Genomic DNA, 19,236 nt, shown 5'->3' on the forward strand with positions numbered 1-19,236 from the left:
GGTAGTATTCCGCTGTAGCCACGGTACAAGTTAAATCACCACTTACTATTTCATAATTTTTGACTTCTGCTCCGCCTTGGTGTGGACTTCTCACTACCAGTCGGTGTCCCGGTTATGCTCGTACTCGGGAATAGCCTGCAAACAATTAATCATGCTACTACATCATTCCTGCACCAAGTTCTTTTAAGATTTAGGTATATTTTCTCAAATTGTTTTTTTCAACGTTTCGCCTTTTATCCCCGAAGGGGTCAGCAGAGGTGCACATTACGACACGTAATGCCTCTATACAATGAACACCCACTTTTCACAATTTATGTTGTAAGTCCCAAGTAATAGGTGGTGTGCCATATACCGGGCACATTTCCAGACTCCATGCTACTACTAAGAATTTAAAAAAAAACCTAATAAAGTCCAGTGATACTTTTCCCGACCCGGGAATCGAACCCAAGATCCCTTGTCCGGCAGTCGCACTTGCAACCACTCAGCTAACGAGGCAGTCAAGTCTCAAAGTAGGTGTTCAAAAAACTATTAACAAGAGCCATTTAAAATAACGCCAATATTAGTAACGCACTTCATAACTCGTCTGTACTCGTCCAGCATCTCGTCGACGGGCTCCACGAGGCTCGGGTCGTATGTCTTCAGCGCCAAGTACGGCGCACCAGCAGACACAGCGTTTGTCATCTGTGGACATTATAGTAAGCACAGAGAGTGATTGCCATGCTCTTGCAATGAGTTGAGAAAGTTTCGCTTCTCGCGCAACTTTCTGCCTCGCACAGCAAAACTGTGGAATGAGCTGTCATCGGCGGTATTTTCGAACCAATACGACCTTCAAACCTTCAAGAAAAGAGCATACTCCTTTTAAAAGACCGGCAACGCACCTGTGACTCCTCTGGTGTTGCGGGTGTCCATGGGCGGCGCAGATCGCTTACCATCAGGTGAAACGTTTGCTCGTTTGCCTCCGACTACATAAAAAAAAAATTCTATAAAATGTTCGCTTACCACTTGCTTATTTGCTTCCATTTCTGCCAGTTTCTTGTTCAAATCATTCTTAAGTCCTTGCATTAGAACGAAGTCTTTCTCCAGAATTCCTTGTAACCCTGTTTAAAGAACAAAACTTTATGTAAACGATTGTAGAAGAAAAATACTTATAAATTTTGAAAATAATACTGATTTCGACATTAGAGATGGCAATGCACTATGCAAAGGTTTAGTAAATACTACGTACCTGCATTTTCCAGTAACGTGTCAAGATCAGTAAGAGGAAACTCTGCTGTTGAAGGTGACAGAAGTTGAGGAGTTGGTGCCAACGAGGGTCTCAAACGAGGAGTTGTAGATGATGCTGTAAAGTTAAGCAGAATAGAGTTGAAAACTGTTGAGCAATTATATTTTAAGTTGCAGTTAATAGTGGAAAGACTGCTGTGAAAATTGTGTTTAATGCCATACTCGACACGCCTACAAAACTGCTATGTTTGAGGTTTTTGAAACATTATTTGAATGTATTAAGTTGATTGTTTGTGATAAAAGATAACCAGTTATTTTATCAAAAACAAACTATTGCTGATTTACTATGAAAGACATACGTAAAATCAACATCAACAGCCCGTAACAATCTACTGCTGGACAATAGGTTTCTTCTACATACGAGAGTTAGCAAACGTGTAGTCTCTTAGTCGGGTCTTAATCGTAAGACTTCTGAATCGTATGAATATGGTGGTGACAAAAGTATTTTACTAAAAGCACCTACTGCTAGTAGCAGGATAGTCAGGCAGGTCCCACACGGAGGGTCGTCGTGCCCGCAGCGTGTCGGCCGGCGGCGGCACCACAGCGCCCATCACGTCAGTCAGCCGCACCGTGCACACGAAGTCACAGCAGGACACCATTATCTCGCAGCGGTTGAAGCGCTTGTACTCTCTGTTAGCAGATTTTTTTTATCAGTATTATGAGAGCTTATTATAGTTTGGAAGTTCTAATGCATGTGAATAAATGAAAATTACAATGCAGTAGCTATAAATTTTGCTAAGAATACCAAAAAAGTTACAGCAAAAGCTAGTAGATTAAGAAAATACTCGACGCCATACTCTACGAAACTCTTATGAAAATCCTAATAGCGACTTGGCAACTTGCTCGAAAATAACCCTTAAAATATGACACATACGGTTCATCTTCCAATCCCTTCTTATCCCATTCGTTTTCCATGTCGAGCTGCAGCATCAGCCCGCCCGTAGAGCCCTGGTACACGCTGGACGCGCGCCGGGATAGCACTATCGGCTCTTCTATCATTGATTCTTCTTCTTCTTCCTTCTCTTTGCGAACAGGACCTAAGCATATACAATTGTGATAAAGTAAATAACGTATCTGCTCTCAACAAAATATCAAATGATAATACTAATCGATTTCTTTGCCTCATCGAGGATTTGCCTTCAATACCTTTTTTGACAACCAAAGTCTAAATACTGACTACTTTTCACCAGACTCCTTATTTGTATAGTTGTATCTGCCCCAAGAAACATACCAAAAATGTCTCACCTGGATGTATGCAGTAAGGACCAAACTCGACCTTCTTGCCGAGAACTCCAAGAAACGGGAACTTAATCTTGATAGTCTGCAGCAAACACTCCTCGTACAGATCCCAGATATACAACGTCTGTGAACAGAAACAAATAGAAGGAAATCAAAACATACACCTAGATGACTAACTAGTAGATGGATCACTTGACGGTAAACGAACTAAGCAATCAGCACCACCTATGGAATGGATGCTCATGGACTACAACATTAAAAGAGTTTTAACTACATAAAGCAAGTAACATGATTAGGTTAAACTTACACAGTTGTTACAGAAGGCGATGATGAGTTCATGTGCAGCTATAATGGCTAGATCTAGTATTGCAGGCGAGGTGGGAGCTGCGAGTGTCGCGAACGGCGCGCGGCCACAGGGCTGCCACAGTCGCACTGAGCCATCGCAGCCGCCTGTCGCTACCAAGTGCAGCGCCGATACTATGTGGAAACAAGTGACACCCTGGAATATTATGAAAGGAACTCTGTAGAAATACCTACTACTACATATTCTTCTCTCTATACTTTATTTGAAGTATTTACAAACTAAATTATTAAAGTCGTCAACTCCTTTTCAAGGCACAATCCATTGTTAGCCATTTACTACAATGTCTACTGAGGAAGTCATAAGCAAGACATAAAGAAACATTCAGCAAGCATAGCAGGTGCTTACCCTGATAACTTTGAAGACATAGTCATCCATCTTGCCGGGCACATGTCGGATGCGTACACTGGCGGTCGCGTCATGGGAACAGCTGACGAGGATGATGCCGCCGCGACTGTACGCCACGCGCTTCACTGACCGCGAGTGGACCTTGCGCCAGCGCGTGATGCTGCAGTATGAGGTGTGAGGGGGGGACGGCAACTCCTGCAATATAGGAGAATCATAGCTCGTATCATTTTTTACGTTCCCTAAATAATGAGTTTAACTGCCATACTCAGAGACATTTAATGATAACTTAAACTATTTTGTTCCGAAAACAATTGCTAAGGATTGGGTAGGTTGAAGTAACTCTGACTCTGAGTACGGCAGTTAGTATAATATATTGGATTCCAATCGCCAATTGTGCAAAGAATTCCACTTAAAAGTTAGGATAATATGGAGAACTGAAAATGGAGCCCAGAGGCGAACAGCATTTAGCCATTAAACGAAAATGGTCTGATGCTAATGAAAATAAATCATAATTCACAATCAAGTAGACATACCATCCAGAAGTAATAATTAATAGCATCAGGTGTTTTAGTATGGAACAGCTGTAGTTTCGGCTGGAGGAACCGCATGAGCGTGATGTCACCGCGCTCCGTGCCGAACGCGAGTTCCGAGGTGTCACATGAACGCGACGAAGGTGTGTACGCCATGCACTGGAAACAAGATTCATTAGAGCTTAGTTTTAACCAAACAAAGGAAGACTGTTTATATTTGAACAACCCTTTTTTCCAGACTCAGTCTTTGGTGTTCAGTGTTTAATGTATTAGAGGGTGACAGTTTTCTTCGGAAGTTAGAAAAAGTATGCGGTTAAGAAGTCTTAAGAATGTTTGGTCTGTCCATAGATGTAATAGTGAGGTCAGTATGTAGGTACGCACTGTAGGAATGCTTGGCAGTCCAGTAATACAGTAGAGCGGCGTATGTGACAGCGTTGCAGCGTCATACACCGTCAAACTGCGGTCTGATGCCGACATCATCAGGTACTGAGCATCCTGAAACGTTATTAAACACGATTATATCAACTGTAATAAATAAAATGGGGAACAAAATTTCTTCATCCGTACATTTGATTCACAAGCCGTCTAACTTACCGGTAAGTATATCGCGTCAGTTATCCATCGGTTCTTCACACGCTTGCGAACCCCCGATCGATGGTAAAATATCTGTAAATTTAACATCATTAGTTTATTCTTTGCAACAGGTCGTTTTGTGAACTGAAGTGGAGAATTCCTATTACCTCGTAAGAGTGCAGTAGGCGCATGTCACCACTGTAGACACCGACGCGTCCGCCGCGAGACACCGCCACATAGCAGAACGAATCCTCGCGCTCCACACACACCAGTTTCACCAACGTCTCCCGCTAACATTTGAGTATCAAATAAAATAAATATTGGTACAGTGAAGATATTAAGTGGCTGTATAAAGCATTAGTTCTATTACTGAGAAGTGTGACGTTTAAGTGTGGGAGAGTCACGCTTCGGCACGAATGGGCTGGCTCGACCCGAGTGATACCACGGCCACACCAAAAACCAACGTGAAACAACGCTTACGTTGTGTTTCCAATCCCCGATTCCCCAATAACCCTTAAATTCCTAACCCCCAAAAGGCCGGTAACGCACTTGTAACGCCTCTGGTGTTTTAAGTGCCCATGGGCGGTGGCGATTGCTTACCATCAGGTAATACATCTGCGTGTGCTAAAATAAAGAGAAATTCATTGGAATGCTACCTTACAATGATCCAGCCTCTTAATGTCCTGTTCACTAAGTGGCTTCCACACTTCAGCTCTGGTGCTGGTCTTCTTGGCTCCGACGGCTACCAGCCGACATATGAGCTGTCTCCACCACACCTTACCACTGCTGAAGCTGTCCAGCAGTTGGAACAGTTTGTGTGCGTGTGTCGTGTACTTATGGTGACCTGTGTGTGACAAAGAAAAGTAAAGAAAGAAGAAGAAAGAAAAACAATTTATTTTTTTAAGTACAGTATTTAAATGGATGTGAATGCTTAGTAGGTACACGATGAACTAACTCGTAGTAGCGGACCAACCTAGATGAAAAGGCGAATTTGAATTAGAGGGTTATAAACGAAAATCTTTTACGCAGCATAATCAACTTTTAAACGAGAAGTTACCTTATCTTCTTTCTCATGTCTTTGTAAATTGCGTTAGTTTATGAACCCAATACAAAATTTTCTAAGCGCTATTTTACATAGTAAGTAAGAACTATTAATTTGTTTGTTCATCGTTACCAAATATGGAGTCCAGTGAAGTAACAAATCCGACTTCATCCAACCACAGCGAGTCTTGTGGCTGTGGAGCAGCCTCCGCGAACTCGATGCCTTCCTCGGCTGCTGCCGCTCGCATCACCTCTTCTACACGCCTGCAAGATTCAAATACAGCATCACAGTTATACTAATTCGAAATCCCTTGACAATTAAACCGGCTAATTTCAATTCCGACTGGCTCGTTGGTCGAGCGGTCGGAAGTGCGACTGCAGGATAAGGGGACTCGGGTTCGATTCCCGGGTCGGGCAAAGTATTACTTGGCCTTCTTCGGTTTTCCAATAATTTCTCAGTAGTAGCATGGAGTTTAAAAATGTGCCCGGTATATGGCAATAGGCTCACTCCCTTTTACATGTGACCTATAGCACATAAGGTGAAAAGTAGTACATTGTATAGCGTGATTACAAACCGTAATGTGCACCTCTATCTTCCCCGTCGGGAATAAAAGGCATGACGATATAAAAAAATATGCTAAAATTGGAAACAATTTTTTTATAACACACACCTTAGAACAATAATTTTGGCCAAACTCAAATTGGTTCATTAATACAGGTGCCATAGACAGACAGATGAACGAATAGACTAATCTTATAAAACCCTTTTGCATCGAGAGTTAAATACTGCTCACCTGTCAATGTCCTGAGCTTTGGACCTTTCTTTATTTTTCTTGAAGCATCGTCGTAGTTTGCTGAGCACTGCTGGAGTCATCTTGTTCATTAGAGTCCGCGCTAAACACTCGTCTTCATCATCGCTAAACGAAAATATAACGCAACAAATTAAATTATTTTGCCCTTAAACATAATTGAATCACAGGTTTACATTTGGACGTTGAATAACAAGTACCTACGTATGGCAACTCCACATCTCAATGTATTTTTCTTCAATGTTTAGTTTTACCTATTACCTATTTAAGTCTACCCACCTATAGATTTTTGTAGAAGCACCAATGGCACTTTTACAGACATCTTTAAGCCATATACTATCCATAAATGTAGTTAATTTGAGGTATAGCCAATAGCCATGCATAGTATAGTCTTATCTATAAAGCAACAAGTTATTGACAAACCTCTTTTAAATACAAACCCTGATAGACTCTCCTCCGAGGCACTCCTCACTGAATAACTTTTCTCTATTATTTCAGAACACTCTTCAAGCAACGATTTCTCCGATTTTATAGACATTCTGTTGTTTTACTAAATTTCAGTAAAAGAATAACGACGTACTTATGTTTGAGATAGCATTTGTTTTGTCGATATTTTGGCGCTCACTACGTAACTCGCACTTCGAAGTTTGGTTATTCAGCGCCATCTGTCTTTTGAAACGTAAACTAATCCAACTGCCAATAAGGAGTTGGGACGTTACACTCACCCTATTTGTTCGTTTTTGTTATTATGCGTCTGACTAGAGTATCGTTTGAGTACTGTGGTTTAAAGATAGATGGCGTTCTCTGTTCCATTTTATGTTTGGGTGACGATTATCGTCACAATTGTGGGAAATGGAAAATGTGAAATTGTAGAAAACTAAACCTTTCTAAAGGTAGATTCTAACGTAAAATTATGTTGATTAAGATTAAGTTTGTATGTAGGGGGTAAACTCTGGAACTAATGATTCAATCCTAAAAAATTTTTCACTTGTAGAAAGCTACATTATTCCCGAGGGCTATTAATTATTTTTATAGCATGTATATTAACCGAATAATCACAATTTTTGTCTAGCAAGTATATGATAATTTGATGCAAGAAATTTTCCGCGGACGAAGTCGCGGGCAGAAGGTAGTAGTTCATAAAATGCGGAAGGTCTAATAAAGCATCGTTTAAAATGAAACACAATAATGAACATTGTCTATTTTATTGTATGTATGTATAATAATACTTACAACTAGTACTGTAACTCTAAACGTAGGCTATACATACACGGAGCGAGCGAGTTATCGTATTCAATTAAAATATTCATTTGTTCTAGAAGTTATTAACCACTCAGTTCTTTACTTATAGAAAAATCGATACATAAATAAATTAGTAAGTACGGCACATCACTTCTAGCATACAATGTACTGTGACGTCACCTTCACAATTGAAAAACCCAATAGGTACTTATTTGAAGCATTAGTAAAGTAGGTTTTGTTACAGAAACAAGCTTCACTTTGGTGTTCGAAAAAGAGAATAAGTATCATACAGGTATCTTCCTTAAACCTAAGAGATTCGAAATTAAAGTAAAATGGCTCCGAGACATTAAAAGAAATAAAACAAAAGCAATAATACTTACACACAAAACAACGGACGGAAAATACACAGATTAAAAAATTGACACAAAGAAAATTACGACAGACAAAATTATTCGTCGAACCGGAGCCCAAAACAAATAGGAACTATCAACCACTTTCAACTAATACAAAAATGTGTTTAAAATACAGTGGCCGTGAGTTCAATTTCGTTTATCTATATTGAATATACCTAGCTATACATTTACACACATAAAACGTACTTTGGATCGAAATTCCGTATACAGGGTGTGGGAATAAGATTAATTTCCACTTTATTTGATTCTTGTATAATGTTACACACTGAACTAGATTACCCTCTTTTGTCGTAAAACTATGTTTGTATACAATTTTGTTTAAGAGAAAAATCGCTAACTTCTCTTCGCTTGGTAACCTACAGACCGGGACAACATTTAAAATTACTATCACATTCCCTATTGCATAATGTAAAGTAATTTATTTGCACTAGGTATGTGGTGTTGTTCAATTCGTCTACAGAAGGTCGGGCTCAGTCTTCTTATATTAAATGCTGGTAATACTGATTGATGCATATTCTTTACGATCAATAACAATTCACGACAAAGCCCGAATTAATGAAAATATTTCTGAGGGACTGCCATGAGTTTCCGAAGTGAAAACTTTCGATATCAAAGTAGGTATCTGTTATTTTCTTAAACGTCGGAACTCAAGGCGTTGCCCTGTTTTCTAACGGTACACTATTCTAAATTTTGAATCGGAATGTTTGGAATCCGTACCTAATCCTCGAATACGACAAACTTTCGTAAATACATTAACATTACTGCTATTTAACACTATTTAATACTTTATACTCGTTACTTAAACAATAAATAGCTTAATATTAAACTATAATTTATTATTGTACGAATGCGTATACATGTATTTTCTCGAATACAGCTCACAATTTTATCGTAAGTAGTTTTAATGTCTCTGCAAATCTTGCAGTAAATATCATCGTGATAGCACTCCGAAATGTTCACCATTTCGAAGAAAATCTAGAGGATTTTGTCCTGTAGGCCTAGTGGCTTGCTTTAGTAAATATCTAAAGCGCCATAATTTGCCTAGAGTGCTACAATATTGTAGGTTTGTGCCATTTAATCTCACAATTTGTTCAACACAGCCAATGCGGTTAAATGACAGACTACATAAACACGTGTCGGTACGTTTGTAAGTAAACATTTAGACCAAGCATGACTTTTGCCATTTACATTGTTGTATCACCCACGAACAATCGTACCAAGTGGTTACTTAAACGACAAAACTTATGCTTGACCCTCAATTCATTTCGTATACAGTGTATGCCAATTTAATTTTACAAAAAAAGCATCAAAAATATGATATCAATAATTTACGTATTGTAAACCGCAGCACTGATTCAAATGAACCACAAAGTGCAATGAAATCCACATCTATTGCGTTACGCACCACATAAGTAAATCCTTCGACAAACGTCTAAAATAACTCCGAAAGTACACCAATACACGCTCATTTGCAAACATTTCGAGCCATGGAAGTAGCAAAACCAATGTCTTTAATTAGGGGTTTATGTGTCACAAGCCAGCCGACAATCTCGACGAGGCATAAACTAATGATTGGGAAGTAATAGTTACAAATGGATGCAAGTATCACTATAGTACAAGGTCGATCTTCGATGGACTGAGATGAGCAGTCAGTAGCGGTCGCGCGGTCAGAAGACGGGGTAACGCGGTCAGTAGACGGGGCTGTGTGCGTCGTAGTTGAGCTGCAAGTACGGCGGGATGGCGGCCGACAGCTCGGACGCGCGGCGGCGCAGCGCGGCGATACTGTGCCCGCGCCACACTTCCTCCTCCGCGGGTTCACCACCATTACCTGATGGAACATTTATAATAAGTTAAATTTAGAATAAGCTATAGATATTGAGGTGAAACATGAGGACGACGGTCTTCTTTTTCATATGCCATAAGTCTACAGAAACAGCTTGTAAGTCAATACCGGTGAAAAACGGAGTCATTAAAACTATCCTTTAGATATGATATAGAATGTCTTTTCTTGCGTGGCAACTTACCGGAGGCAGTGGGCGAAGCGTTGTTGTTGCCGCAGTGTGCCATGTGCGGCGGAGTGGGCGACCCTTCCAGCGCGCCCTGCTGCTGCTGGCTGATGTTGTTGCAGTACGACATCATCGTGTCCCCTGCAACCAATTAGTACTATTTATTACTTTGTCCTTGTTTGAAGGGTATTTTGTGGTACAAAATCTTTGATACCATTTCGGATTTCCCGATTTTCAAAATTTCAGCAATAGTCAAAGAAAATTTAATTCTTTCTGGAAAATATACATAGTGATGGACAATTTGTTTGATGAAATTTTCGCGATCATAATCATACGGAAGACGTCCTGACGCTGGATAAAGGCCTCCCTTTTAGTATTCCACGCCGAACGACAGCTCGCCACCTGCATCTACATTAATACCTAATGATAAACCACACTAAAGTTAATTATTATCGACTAACCAAGTGAGTTGAGCGGATAATGTCCCTGGTAAGGTTGTCCAGAGGCGACGGAGCTAATGGGCAGGGATGGGTTGAGGTCGGCAGCCAGCTGTGGTAGACCACCCGCGCCGAAACCGCCCATCGACACGCCGCCTTGTGATAGCTGACCTAGGCCTGGAAGGTTCAAAAATTGAGTCATATTAAATTTTAACTACATGATTCTTTGTCTAAGGAAAATTAGGTGTCATTTATGTCCCCATGTTATTTAACCCTAGTCAACTTTTTCAAGTTTCTTTTTGTTTTCTACACTTCGCCCTCACACTATAGCTTCCTTCACCCCTGCAGCAATTCCGACTGTATATTTTTGCATATCTTTATCTTTAAGATAATTGAAAGAAACAAAGACTACTTACCAGCGGGCATGGACCAAGGCCTGTCAGCGAAGACGCCGGGACTGCAGACGTCCCCGGCACCGAAAGGCGGCAGTCCGTGCGACGGCAGCAGCGCGCCGGGGGAGCGGAACACATTCGTACTCTTCTTGCGTTTCTTCCACTTCGCACGACGGTTCTGGAACCACACCTGAGGAGAAGACAAATTTTAGATTTAGATACGTGTTTGATGAAAGCATCTTGTATTGAACCTAACTATAATGGGACGAGTGTAAAGACACTGCAGAATTTGTCACCAATAAGGTACATAATATTATGTTGTTTCAAAAACTCTTAGGTAATAATAATAAAACAGAGCTATCCACTGTCCATCTAATCCGCGCCCGACTCTAAGATTTCCCATAACTTAAATCACCCTTCGACGATAATCATCGATCACACGGAAGCCCTAAACTCGGGCCGTCCACGTGGGGCTTGTCTGGAATCGCGCGTCATTTGTCAGCGGCTCGCAACTTATTGATTCTGATAATGCTGGGATCATCCACCGCTGTTTATCATTGTTTGGGGTGCTGCCCATTATTACAATACGTTTCTGGACACCTTTTCTGGACTTCAATCTGTCTTTTAGATTATTTTTGCCAAAATTGCTATTAGGGTGTATAAAAAAGTTTAGGGCTTTGTTTGTGCCGGAACAATGTTTTATCCTTCTTGATTATATTCTACGGCCCCATAACGTAGATCTAATTATATTACTGCTATCAATTATAAGTATATATTAGTTTAACCTGTGGTGTGCCGGAATGCAGATCTACACGAGAACAATGCGTTTTCTATTGTGTCTTATACAATGTGATAGGGGGGGCTTCTAACTCGTTAAGGCTGAGTACTACATCTAATTTTATCGAATTTGTCAAAAAAATAATATATGGGGTTGAACCCCTAATTGAAAATACCCACTGAATCTAATAGTGATTTTTTCGGTAAAAATCATTCACAAATGATTTTTTTTCTCACCGCGTCATTGTCAAACATATGAAAAAAGTAATGGTGCTGCCCATTATTGCAATTCGTTTCTGGACACCTTTTCTGGACTTCAATCTGTCTTTTAGATTATTTTTGCCAAAATTGCTATTTGGGGAGTGTATGAAAAATGTTGAAGAATTATTTCAAGCCAAAATGTTTCATCTTTCTTAATAATGTTTTAAGGCCCCATAATGTAGTATCTCCAATTATGCATACTGCTATCCACTACAAGCCTATGAGTTTAACCCGTGGTATGCAGATCTACGCGAGACACAATGTATTTTCTATTGTGTCTTATATATATTGCGGTTAAGGCGAGACTTAACCACAAGCGCGCTATTTTTCGACCCGCTTACAGGGAGGTAAGCCAATTTAATAATTAATGTTGCATCTATAAAAGTTTAACGTCCAATAGTGGTAATGCGACGGTGTGCACAAATCAGTATAAACTGTTATACTCGTAACAAACAAAACAAAAGCATCTTTCTTCCCGCACAATGTGAAAATGTCGAACGCATTAAAAATTTAAATGATATCGCTCCGTTAGTGATGAGCTGTAGCGATTTTTGTTCTCCCGCTTTTCTTGTGGACTATATACCTACCTAAGTCTGATGACATGTAAACTTCACGTTATAGGATTTTATCGATTAGTCTAATTAGTACGCGTGAAACATCAGAAATAAAGAACCTATGGTACGGTTCAGAAAATCATGTCAAGCCTAAAATTTACTTTTGAATTGAGTAAAATCTAAATAAAACTCTGGATTTTAAAGGAATTCCCAATTAGAAGATTGTACTAGGGATGACGGTATTAAAATAAAACTCATTGTAAATTCAATCAAATAACGAAGTACCTAAGAACTGATAATTGTAGAACTAAGAACGATATATAAGTAGGTTTTTCTATATTTTCCGCTACCGCCAAACTCAGTGTAATGCTACCTTAAAACTGCAAATAAGCGAGAGGCAAGATGAGTGAGGGAGAGGGAAATACTCATTTGGCAACTGTCACCGGCAGGACTCTATTATTTATGGTGTCAGCGGTGGGGATGCCCGCCTCGCCTGCAAACGTTCACGTTGCCAAGCTTTTTGTTTGTTTTCTACTTCGTGGCAGACAAACAATGTTATGTACGTGCTGTGGGAAACAGGACTCATGCCTGAATTATATTTCACCAGTTAAACGAATGGTAACAACCAAAGTAACCATACAAGGACGACAAAGTGTAAGAAGACAACGACACACTATTTATAAATTGAGCTCGTTCAACAATTAGAATTTATACATGCATCACATACGAGTACCCGACTGTTGACCGTCGGAAAAATATCTAAATGATTTTTTTGATGATAACTAATAATGAGGACCTATTTCAAGGGAGTTCATATAAAGAATGAATTTATAATATCAACCACAAAATATCCACTTCTAAACATAGATTTACTCTCAATGATTTCCAAATCGGTCAGTTGGACTAATCTAAATTAGGACGCCAGTAGTACTTTATCAAGATTTCATTCGAATATCTGATTCAGATTTATGCAAACACGCAGGTCAAATAACTGAATTTCAAAGATCTTCAAATTAGAATTACCAATAATCATTCATTTCCCCTCGACCCTGCGTGTATGAACGTTTGTACAATACAATGAAGTTTATAAAGCGGCTGGGCGATGGCGAGCGCGTCTAATTGGGCGTACCGTACAGTTTCCCAACGTGAGCCAAACTCGTGAGCTCCTAGTTAGCAAGCTGTGTTTGTGTGTCGTGGCCAGCTACCAGTAGATAGCGGACGAGTCTTCAGGACTGTCACGATGTATAAAATGTTGCTTAGTTCGTAGTACGGTCAATAGTTGGTATAGGTAGGTATACTAACACGCCATTTACTTATACTACGTATTCACATATCGGAATGCGCACTTCTTTGAGATTCGTAAACCAAGGAATTTAAAGGATTGGTGGAGTTAATAGGCAATATGTTATCTCAATTAGATGTCCTTATATTATATTCTATTTCGATACAACTATTAAATTCTGAGCATATCGGCCTAGTCACGGCGCAAAACTAGTATCACAATAGTTTATTTGCCGCCATCTTCTATATCATGTGCTGCTGGTTGGCGCCAAAAATCTGTTACAACGTTTAATATTTATCCGGTAGCAACTTGTTGTGTACCTATTTAGTCATCTGCACTTAGACGCTAGGTACACAACACACACCACATGTGTGAAAAAAATATGCAAATGTAAAGAAAATAGTTTCAAACACACAAATATTGCTTTGAATGAACTAACATCTTCGCGATTTCCTAAAAACTGATAGATTTTTGTTTTCAAATTGATGAGTCTTCTTCATAGAAAGGCAGGCTTCAACCAACAGGGATTTGTTTCTCGGAGCGAATTTCTAAGTATTAGTTGGATTACAAACAGGATATATCCATGCCATGAAATCTATTGAAACTATATTACAGACGTCATTTAAAAAACTTTTCCCAGTTTTTGAACACTTTATAGCTAGTATTTCAATTTCCTGAGACGGTGAGTCACCTCATGAAGGCTATAATGAGCGTAGCACGCATCGTATGGCGCCTAGCTTGCGCCAGCGCGGTGCGGTGCTCTAACGTGAAGAACAAACATACAGTCACGGTAGCGAAGCTGTTGCTACCAGCCGATGGACGTACAGGAGCCTACTAGGAGAGATTTAATTTCATTACCGCAATGCTTAAGCAACGTTCAAGGTTCAGTCAGCTTTAAGTGAAAGGGTTCTTCATCAGCCGTTGTGATATGTCCCTTCTTTCGAACCATACCGTAGTCTCCACGCAACGTATCGTAGGTGTGTAAGAGATGATGACAGATCTAAAAGATTTAAGGTTCTGGTTTACAGAGGGCGCTACTGAATAATCTCTCAAGACAAATGTGTAGTCTCTTAGTCGGCTCTTACGATACCAGCTGGATTGAGTGTTGTGGGGCTTAATACGTTTCATATAATATGAGATGAGTCAATTATGTATCATAAACTGTGTACAATTTTAGACTACGTGCTACTATTAAGAATTTTCGACCGATAAACTATAATATTTTGCTCGGCTTTGGTTCTTGCGAAAATTCTACTAAACAGCAATGATGCGACAGTTAATATTGTCTTTAAAAATAGTTTAATTGTTGGATAATGTGTACAGGACAAAGGCTGGGCGTCTTGAGCGTCCCTCTGTGAGTGCGAGCTACAGTACATAGCGCGGTACATAGAAACCGCTCGATACATACGCGCGCACGCGTACACGCCCTGCCAGGGATGGGACCTAACCACCGAAATAATGCTCCGTTGTCGGCATATTTTCGTTCCTTGTAATAAAACATTTTAGCAAAACTAATATCTTATTATAGTCATAGAATGGTTCTATGGTTAAAAATGATTACCATCATATGCTTTAGGGAACTGATAAAAAAAACTGTTTGAAACGAATAATGTTTTACCATCATCATTCGGAATCGGAATCTGGAATCGGAATACCACTAACAACAATATTTTTTTGAATGAATACAGAAAAGCAGTCAGCTGTGGATGTCCTGTAGCGTGGCGTGGTAATTGATAACATTAATTCTTTTAAATTAAGGAGAAATGGACACACATCAATTGTTAAAGTTATAAATTACGTGAAAAAACTTCATTACATTTAAAATTCAATTATTTAAAGTGCATTTTACCGAGTACTCATATCGATACTCTTGCAGCAAAATTATCGATAAAATTTATTTATACCGTTGGTAATCACTAGTCGATTCCCCACCCGCTTCCGATTGTTATGTAGTTAGGTAAATAATTGTACAAAATGATACCAAAATGTTCACTTTTAACATAAGTATGTAAAGATTTCCTACTGAATTGGCAATATTGAATACACTTTGTCAAATGGATTTGATAGATATTTTTTAAAGTCCTATAATACTAGCGAGGTGGCCTTAGAACAGAATATATTGATCACCTCTTTTCTTCCCATGGGTGTCCTTGACAATGGTAAAAATCTACACCTTATATAGGAACTGTGTTTACTATGAGAGACACAAAAGCAAGCACATAGTTTGAATGCAGCTAGTACGACTGCAATAAGACTGCCAACGAATCGTACAGCACTGTTGCACACTTTTTTTACCGCTCCCTGCAGTTCCTACCATTGCACCACTGCTATTGTGATTGATGCTATAAACAAAGACTCCATTTTGTAGGACTCTAACAAAAAATATTTAATGTGTAGCCTGTTAGTAGTATTCTGTACTATTGCCAACTTCTAATCATTTTTCCGTTGAATTAAAAAAATAAAGGTTTTAATAAACCTAATAACAGACACTTTTAACGAGACTTTCGGGAGTCGCTTTTCCGACTAAACGACAAACTAGGCAACACGAATATTTAATACTTAACCGTGACTTCTAAACTCCGAACATTTACTGAGAAGATACTAAACACAAAACTCGTAAAATGATGGAGACAGTTCAATTATACTAAAAAGGGGTCAATGGAAATTAATTAACTTGATGAATATTTAACGTTACCAAGGAACAGCTTCCGCTTTGTACATTAAGATACAAATATTATAATATCTGCGAAGTTTAACGCATTTTATTTGCATTTATGAAAGTTAATAATTCGTTGTGACGTGCCGGTAATCCGTCGGCTTGTGTAAATTGAATGGAGTTGTTCAGAGACGTTTCATTATAGTCGCCGCCGCCCGCCGCCCGCCCGCCGCCCGCCCGTGGCCCGCTCGCTTATATTAATGTAAACTCCTTAGTCTTTGAACTCCACACAGAGTAAAGTTTTGCAATCAGTACCTACTAAGAACTGCAATGTTTTATTTTAAGGAACGGTTTCGTTGCTCGTAGCAAGCCGTGTAATTATAGCAGAGTAGAATACATTTTCTCACCACCTTTACTCTTCCCGCGGGTATCGTAAGAATAGCCTATATTTGACAGAGATCGGGCAGCAGCACTCTGTGATAAATGTGATTCTTTTAAAGCGATATCTTCAACCCGTCCTGCCGAGCTTGGAAATTGTGGAAAACCTAAGAAGAAAAATATAAGAGGCCCACAATCAAGCAGTAGACGACTGCTTAAGATACGACAGAATATTGTGAGTTACTTGATGGCAAATGACTGGGGTGCTATATTTATGGACAATCTACCTTCTATGAAAACAAAACAAATGACATCACGCTCGGAATGACAAAGACAAAATTATATTTCATTCCTTTTCTAAACAATTTCATTATTTTCTTCATAAAAAACAATTGACACGTCAATGACGTCATGCACGAAATGACAAGGATCGACATATATTGCAACTATATTCACTCCTTATCTACATATATAAACCCGTGATGCAAAAACTTTCGGAACCTTTTTACGAAAATTGCGCGGACGTAGGAGCATAAAATTTGGTACACTTATAGTTTATGTGTAGGAGAAGTGAAAAATGCTAATATTTTTTTAAAAATAATGCTTATAAAGTACATTAAATCAATAAATAAAACATTACACACACTACCATGCATAGCATCGTATTTGACAAAATGTCAAAATTGACAGACATTGCGATGATATTCTCACGTCTCATATGAAAAGAGGTTTCTCATTGAAGGAGGTTTGGTTATTCATGATCCGCCGGAATATATTAATTTAAATTTCACAAAACTAATAGCAATTTGTTAAATAAAAATTATCCTTGAACGTATGGAAAGTGGTATTGTAAATTAAATCCCACCCAAAACATAAATGTGAAAGGATGCCAAGTTCGATAATATTGGAATGCTTCGCCTATAAAAGAAGTGAGATCTAAATAAGTACCAAGTTCTATACACAGACCTCAGTTAAAAATGATATAACAAGTTGGCAAGTTTTCACACACTTTGTTATAAACCTACTAAACGCAATGAGTCAAGTATATAATTTTCTATTAAAACTTGCCAAGTTATATCATTTTTAACTGAGGTCTGTGTATGGAACTTGGTACTTATTTAGATCTCACTTCTTTTATAGGCGAAGCATTCCAATATTATCGAACTTGGCATCCTTTCACATTTATGTTTTGGGTGGGATTTCATTTATTTTTGTAAGGTTTATTTTCTTTTTTCTTATTTTACTTTACTTTGACTAAATACAAACTTTCGTAACGAATTTTAGGTCGGTACGACCATTGGAAGATATAGATAATTTTTTTGTTTTAGTTCCTTAGGGGTATGAATTTACACCTTCATTATTTTTAAAACCGACTCACACTTGGCCATTTTCAGATTTTTTCCTTTACCTTGACCTAAAGACCTACCTCCATGCCAAATTTCAAGTCAATACGACTATTGGAAGTGGTCTAGGTTTTTGATGAGTGAGTGAGTCAGTCAGTGAGTGTATAGTAAAAATAGCGATTTTCTGACGTCAATATCTCAAGATCTACAATAGATACATTAATGAAATTTTGTATTTTAGATAAGTAAGTAGATTTCGATAGATACTAGAAATTTCATATGCGTAGATAAAATAGATTTTGAGTTATAGGTGGGTCGAACTTGGCCCGAAATGGTTCGTGTAATATAACCCACGGCCGGTGTGTCGGTTTTTTTGCTCGAACTTGGCGGACACACTGCCGTGTGTCTAGATCGTATATGGTCGAATTTCGACCACTAGGCGACCACTAGTTCTTGTAAATAAAGTTATAATAACGCATTACGGCGTCGTTATTTTCCTCAATCTTAAAGAAATTACAAAATAAACGAATACAAAAATACAATTTAATATCGAGTGAAACTAAAATAGAAGATGAACTTTATTCCAGGCTAAACAAGGACATCTGGGGTAGAGGTACCAGAGTATCATAACAAGGAGGATCCCTCGGGAGGTTTAATTTAGTTCCCGTGTAGCTGAGTGACGGCGCGCCGCGGCCGACGGACAAACACGAATGGTACTCCCTAATGGTACATTTTATTATGATATTTTTTATATGGCATACAAAATAAATATTAATTTTATTAGCGCTTATTTCTTGGTAAAGTTTTTCTATAAATATCAATAACTTATTTTCTATCTTTGGGCACATTTTATATGGAGCTTATGACAGAATTCGTTGTTATTTATGCCTATAGATTACTTATAGATTACCACTAAAACCACCTTTAGCGAACATGGCATCCCTGCAAACAACTTTACAAAAATAAACTAGTGATGTGCCAACAATAACACAATTCTCCGCCACTCGAAATAAAAACCACATAAATATAAATATTAAATCTGCATACAAACTTAATATTAGCGATGCATTAACCGAGACACGTATTTAATTGAGCGCGGTAATCCGTATTAATAACTAGCTTCCGCCCGCGACTCCGTCCGCGTGGATGTCGGTCTTCGCGTGGATGTTTTATTTCTCCATTTTGAGTAACTCTAACAATGACATCTTATAAATATCTATTGGACCCAATTACGTCTAGGCCCATAATAATTAAGGATATCCCTCTACTGCTGTTGAGCTTAGCGTTCTGTAGTATAAAAGTGAAAAATTGAG

General features: G+C 38.8%; 2 protein-coding genes across 2 annotated transcripts in view; both read right to left on the reverse strand.

Moving 5' to 3' along the window:
- On the reverse strand, positions 1 to 4,613 carry LOC118279079 (uncharacterized). Its single transcript, XM_050698403.1, has 13 exons — positions 4,500 to 4,613; positions 4,354 to 4,425; positions 4,141 to 4,254; positions 3,763 to 3,918; positions 3,230 to 3,424; positions 2,828 to 3,019; positions 2,527 to 2,644; positions 2,156 to 2,318; positions 1,745 to 1,911; positions 1,226 to 1,339; positions 1,000 to 1,097; positions 572 to 681; positions 1 to 135 (listed from the first exon to the last, which is right to left on the reverse strand). The coding sequence occupies exons 1-13, from the start codon at positions 4,521 to 4,523 to the stop codon at positions 51 to 53; spliced, it is 1,608 nt and encodes a 535-aa protein (XP_050554360.1). The 5' UTR covers positions 4,524 to 4,613; the 3' UTR covers positions 1 to 50.
- A 2,758-nt stretch (positions 4,614 to 7,371) lies between these two features.
- The window catches only part of LOC118279313 (homeobox protein orthopedia), a 39,351-nt gene continuing 27,486 nt past the window's right edge, over positions 7,372 to 19,236 (reverse strand). The window contains exons 5-8 of the mRNA XM_035598971.2: positions 10,697 to 10,862; positions 10,305 to 10,457; positions 9,862 to 9,984; positions 7,372 to 9,665 (exon numbers count right to left, since the gene is read on the reverse strand). Of these exons, the coding sequence (XP_035454864.1) occupies positions 9,526 to 9,665; positions 9,862 to 9,984; positions 10,305 to 10,457; positions 10,697 to 10,862 (582 nt within the window). The 3' untranslated portion in view covers positions 7,372 to 9,525. The remainder of the gene's footprint in view (positions 9,666 to 9,861; positions 9,985 to 10,304; positions 10,458 to 10,696; positions 10,863 to 19,236) is intronic.

This window comes from Spodoptera frugiperda, chromosome 14, assembly GCF_023101765.2.
Source record: "Spodoptera frugiperda isolate SF20-4 chromosome 14, AGI-APGP_CSIRO_Sfru_2.0, whole genome shotgun sequence".
Lineage (NCBI taxonomy): Eukaryota > Metazoa > Arthropoda > Insecta > Lepidoptera > Noctuidae > Spodoptera > Spodoptera frugiperda.

Bases quoted from the DNA above. Each gene is read 5' to 3' on its own strand.
- LOC118279079 (XM_050698403.1), bottom strand. From the start codon at position 4,523: ATGCGCCTACTGCACTCTTACGAG. The intron at 4,426-4,499 runs GTAATAGGAATT...TTAAATTTACAG, and splicing joins GCCTACTGCACTCTTACGAG to ATATTTTACCATCGATCGGG. The intron at 3,919-4,140 runs GTGCGTACCTAC...TCTTGTTTCCAG, and splicing joins GACTGCCAAGCATTCCTACA to TGCATGGCGTACACACCTTC.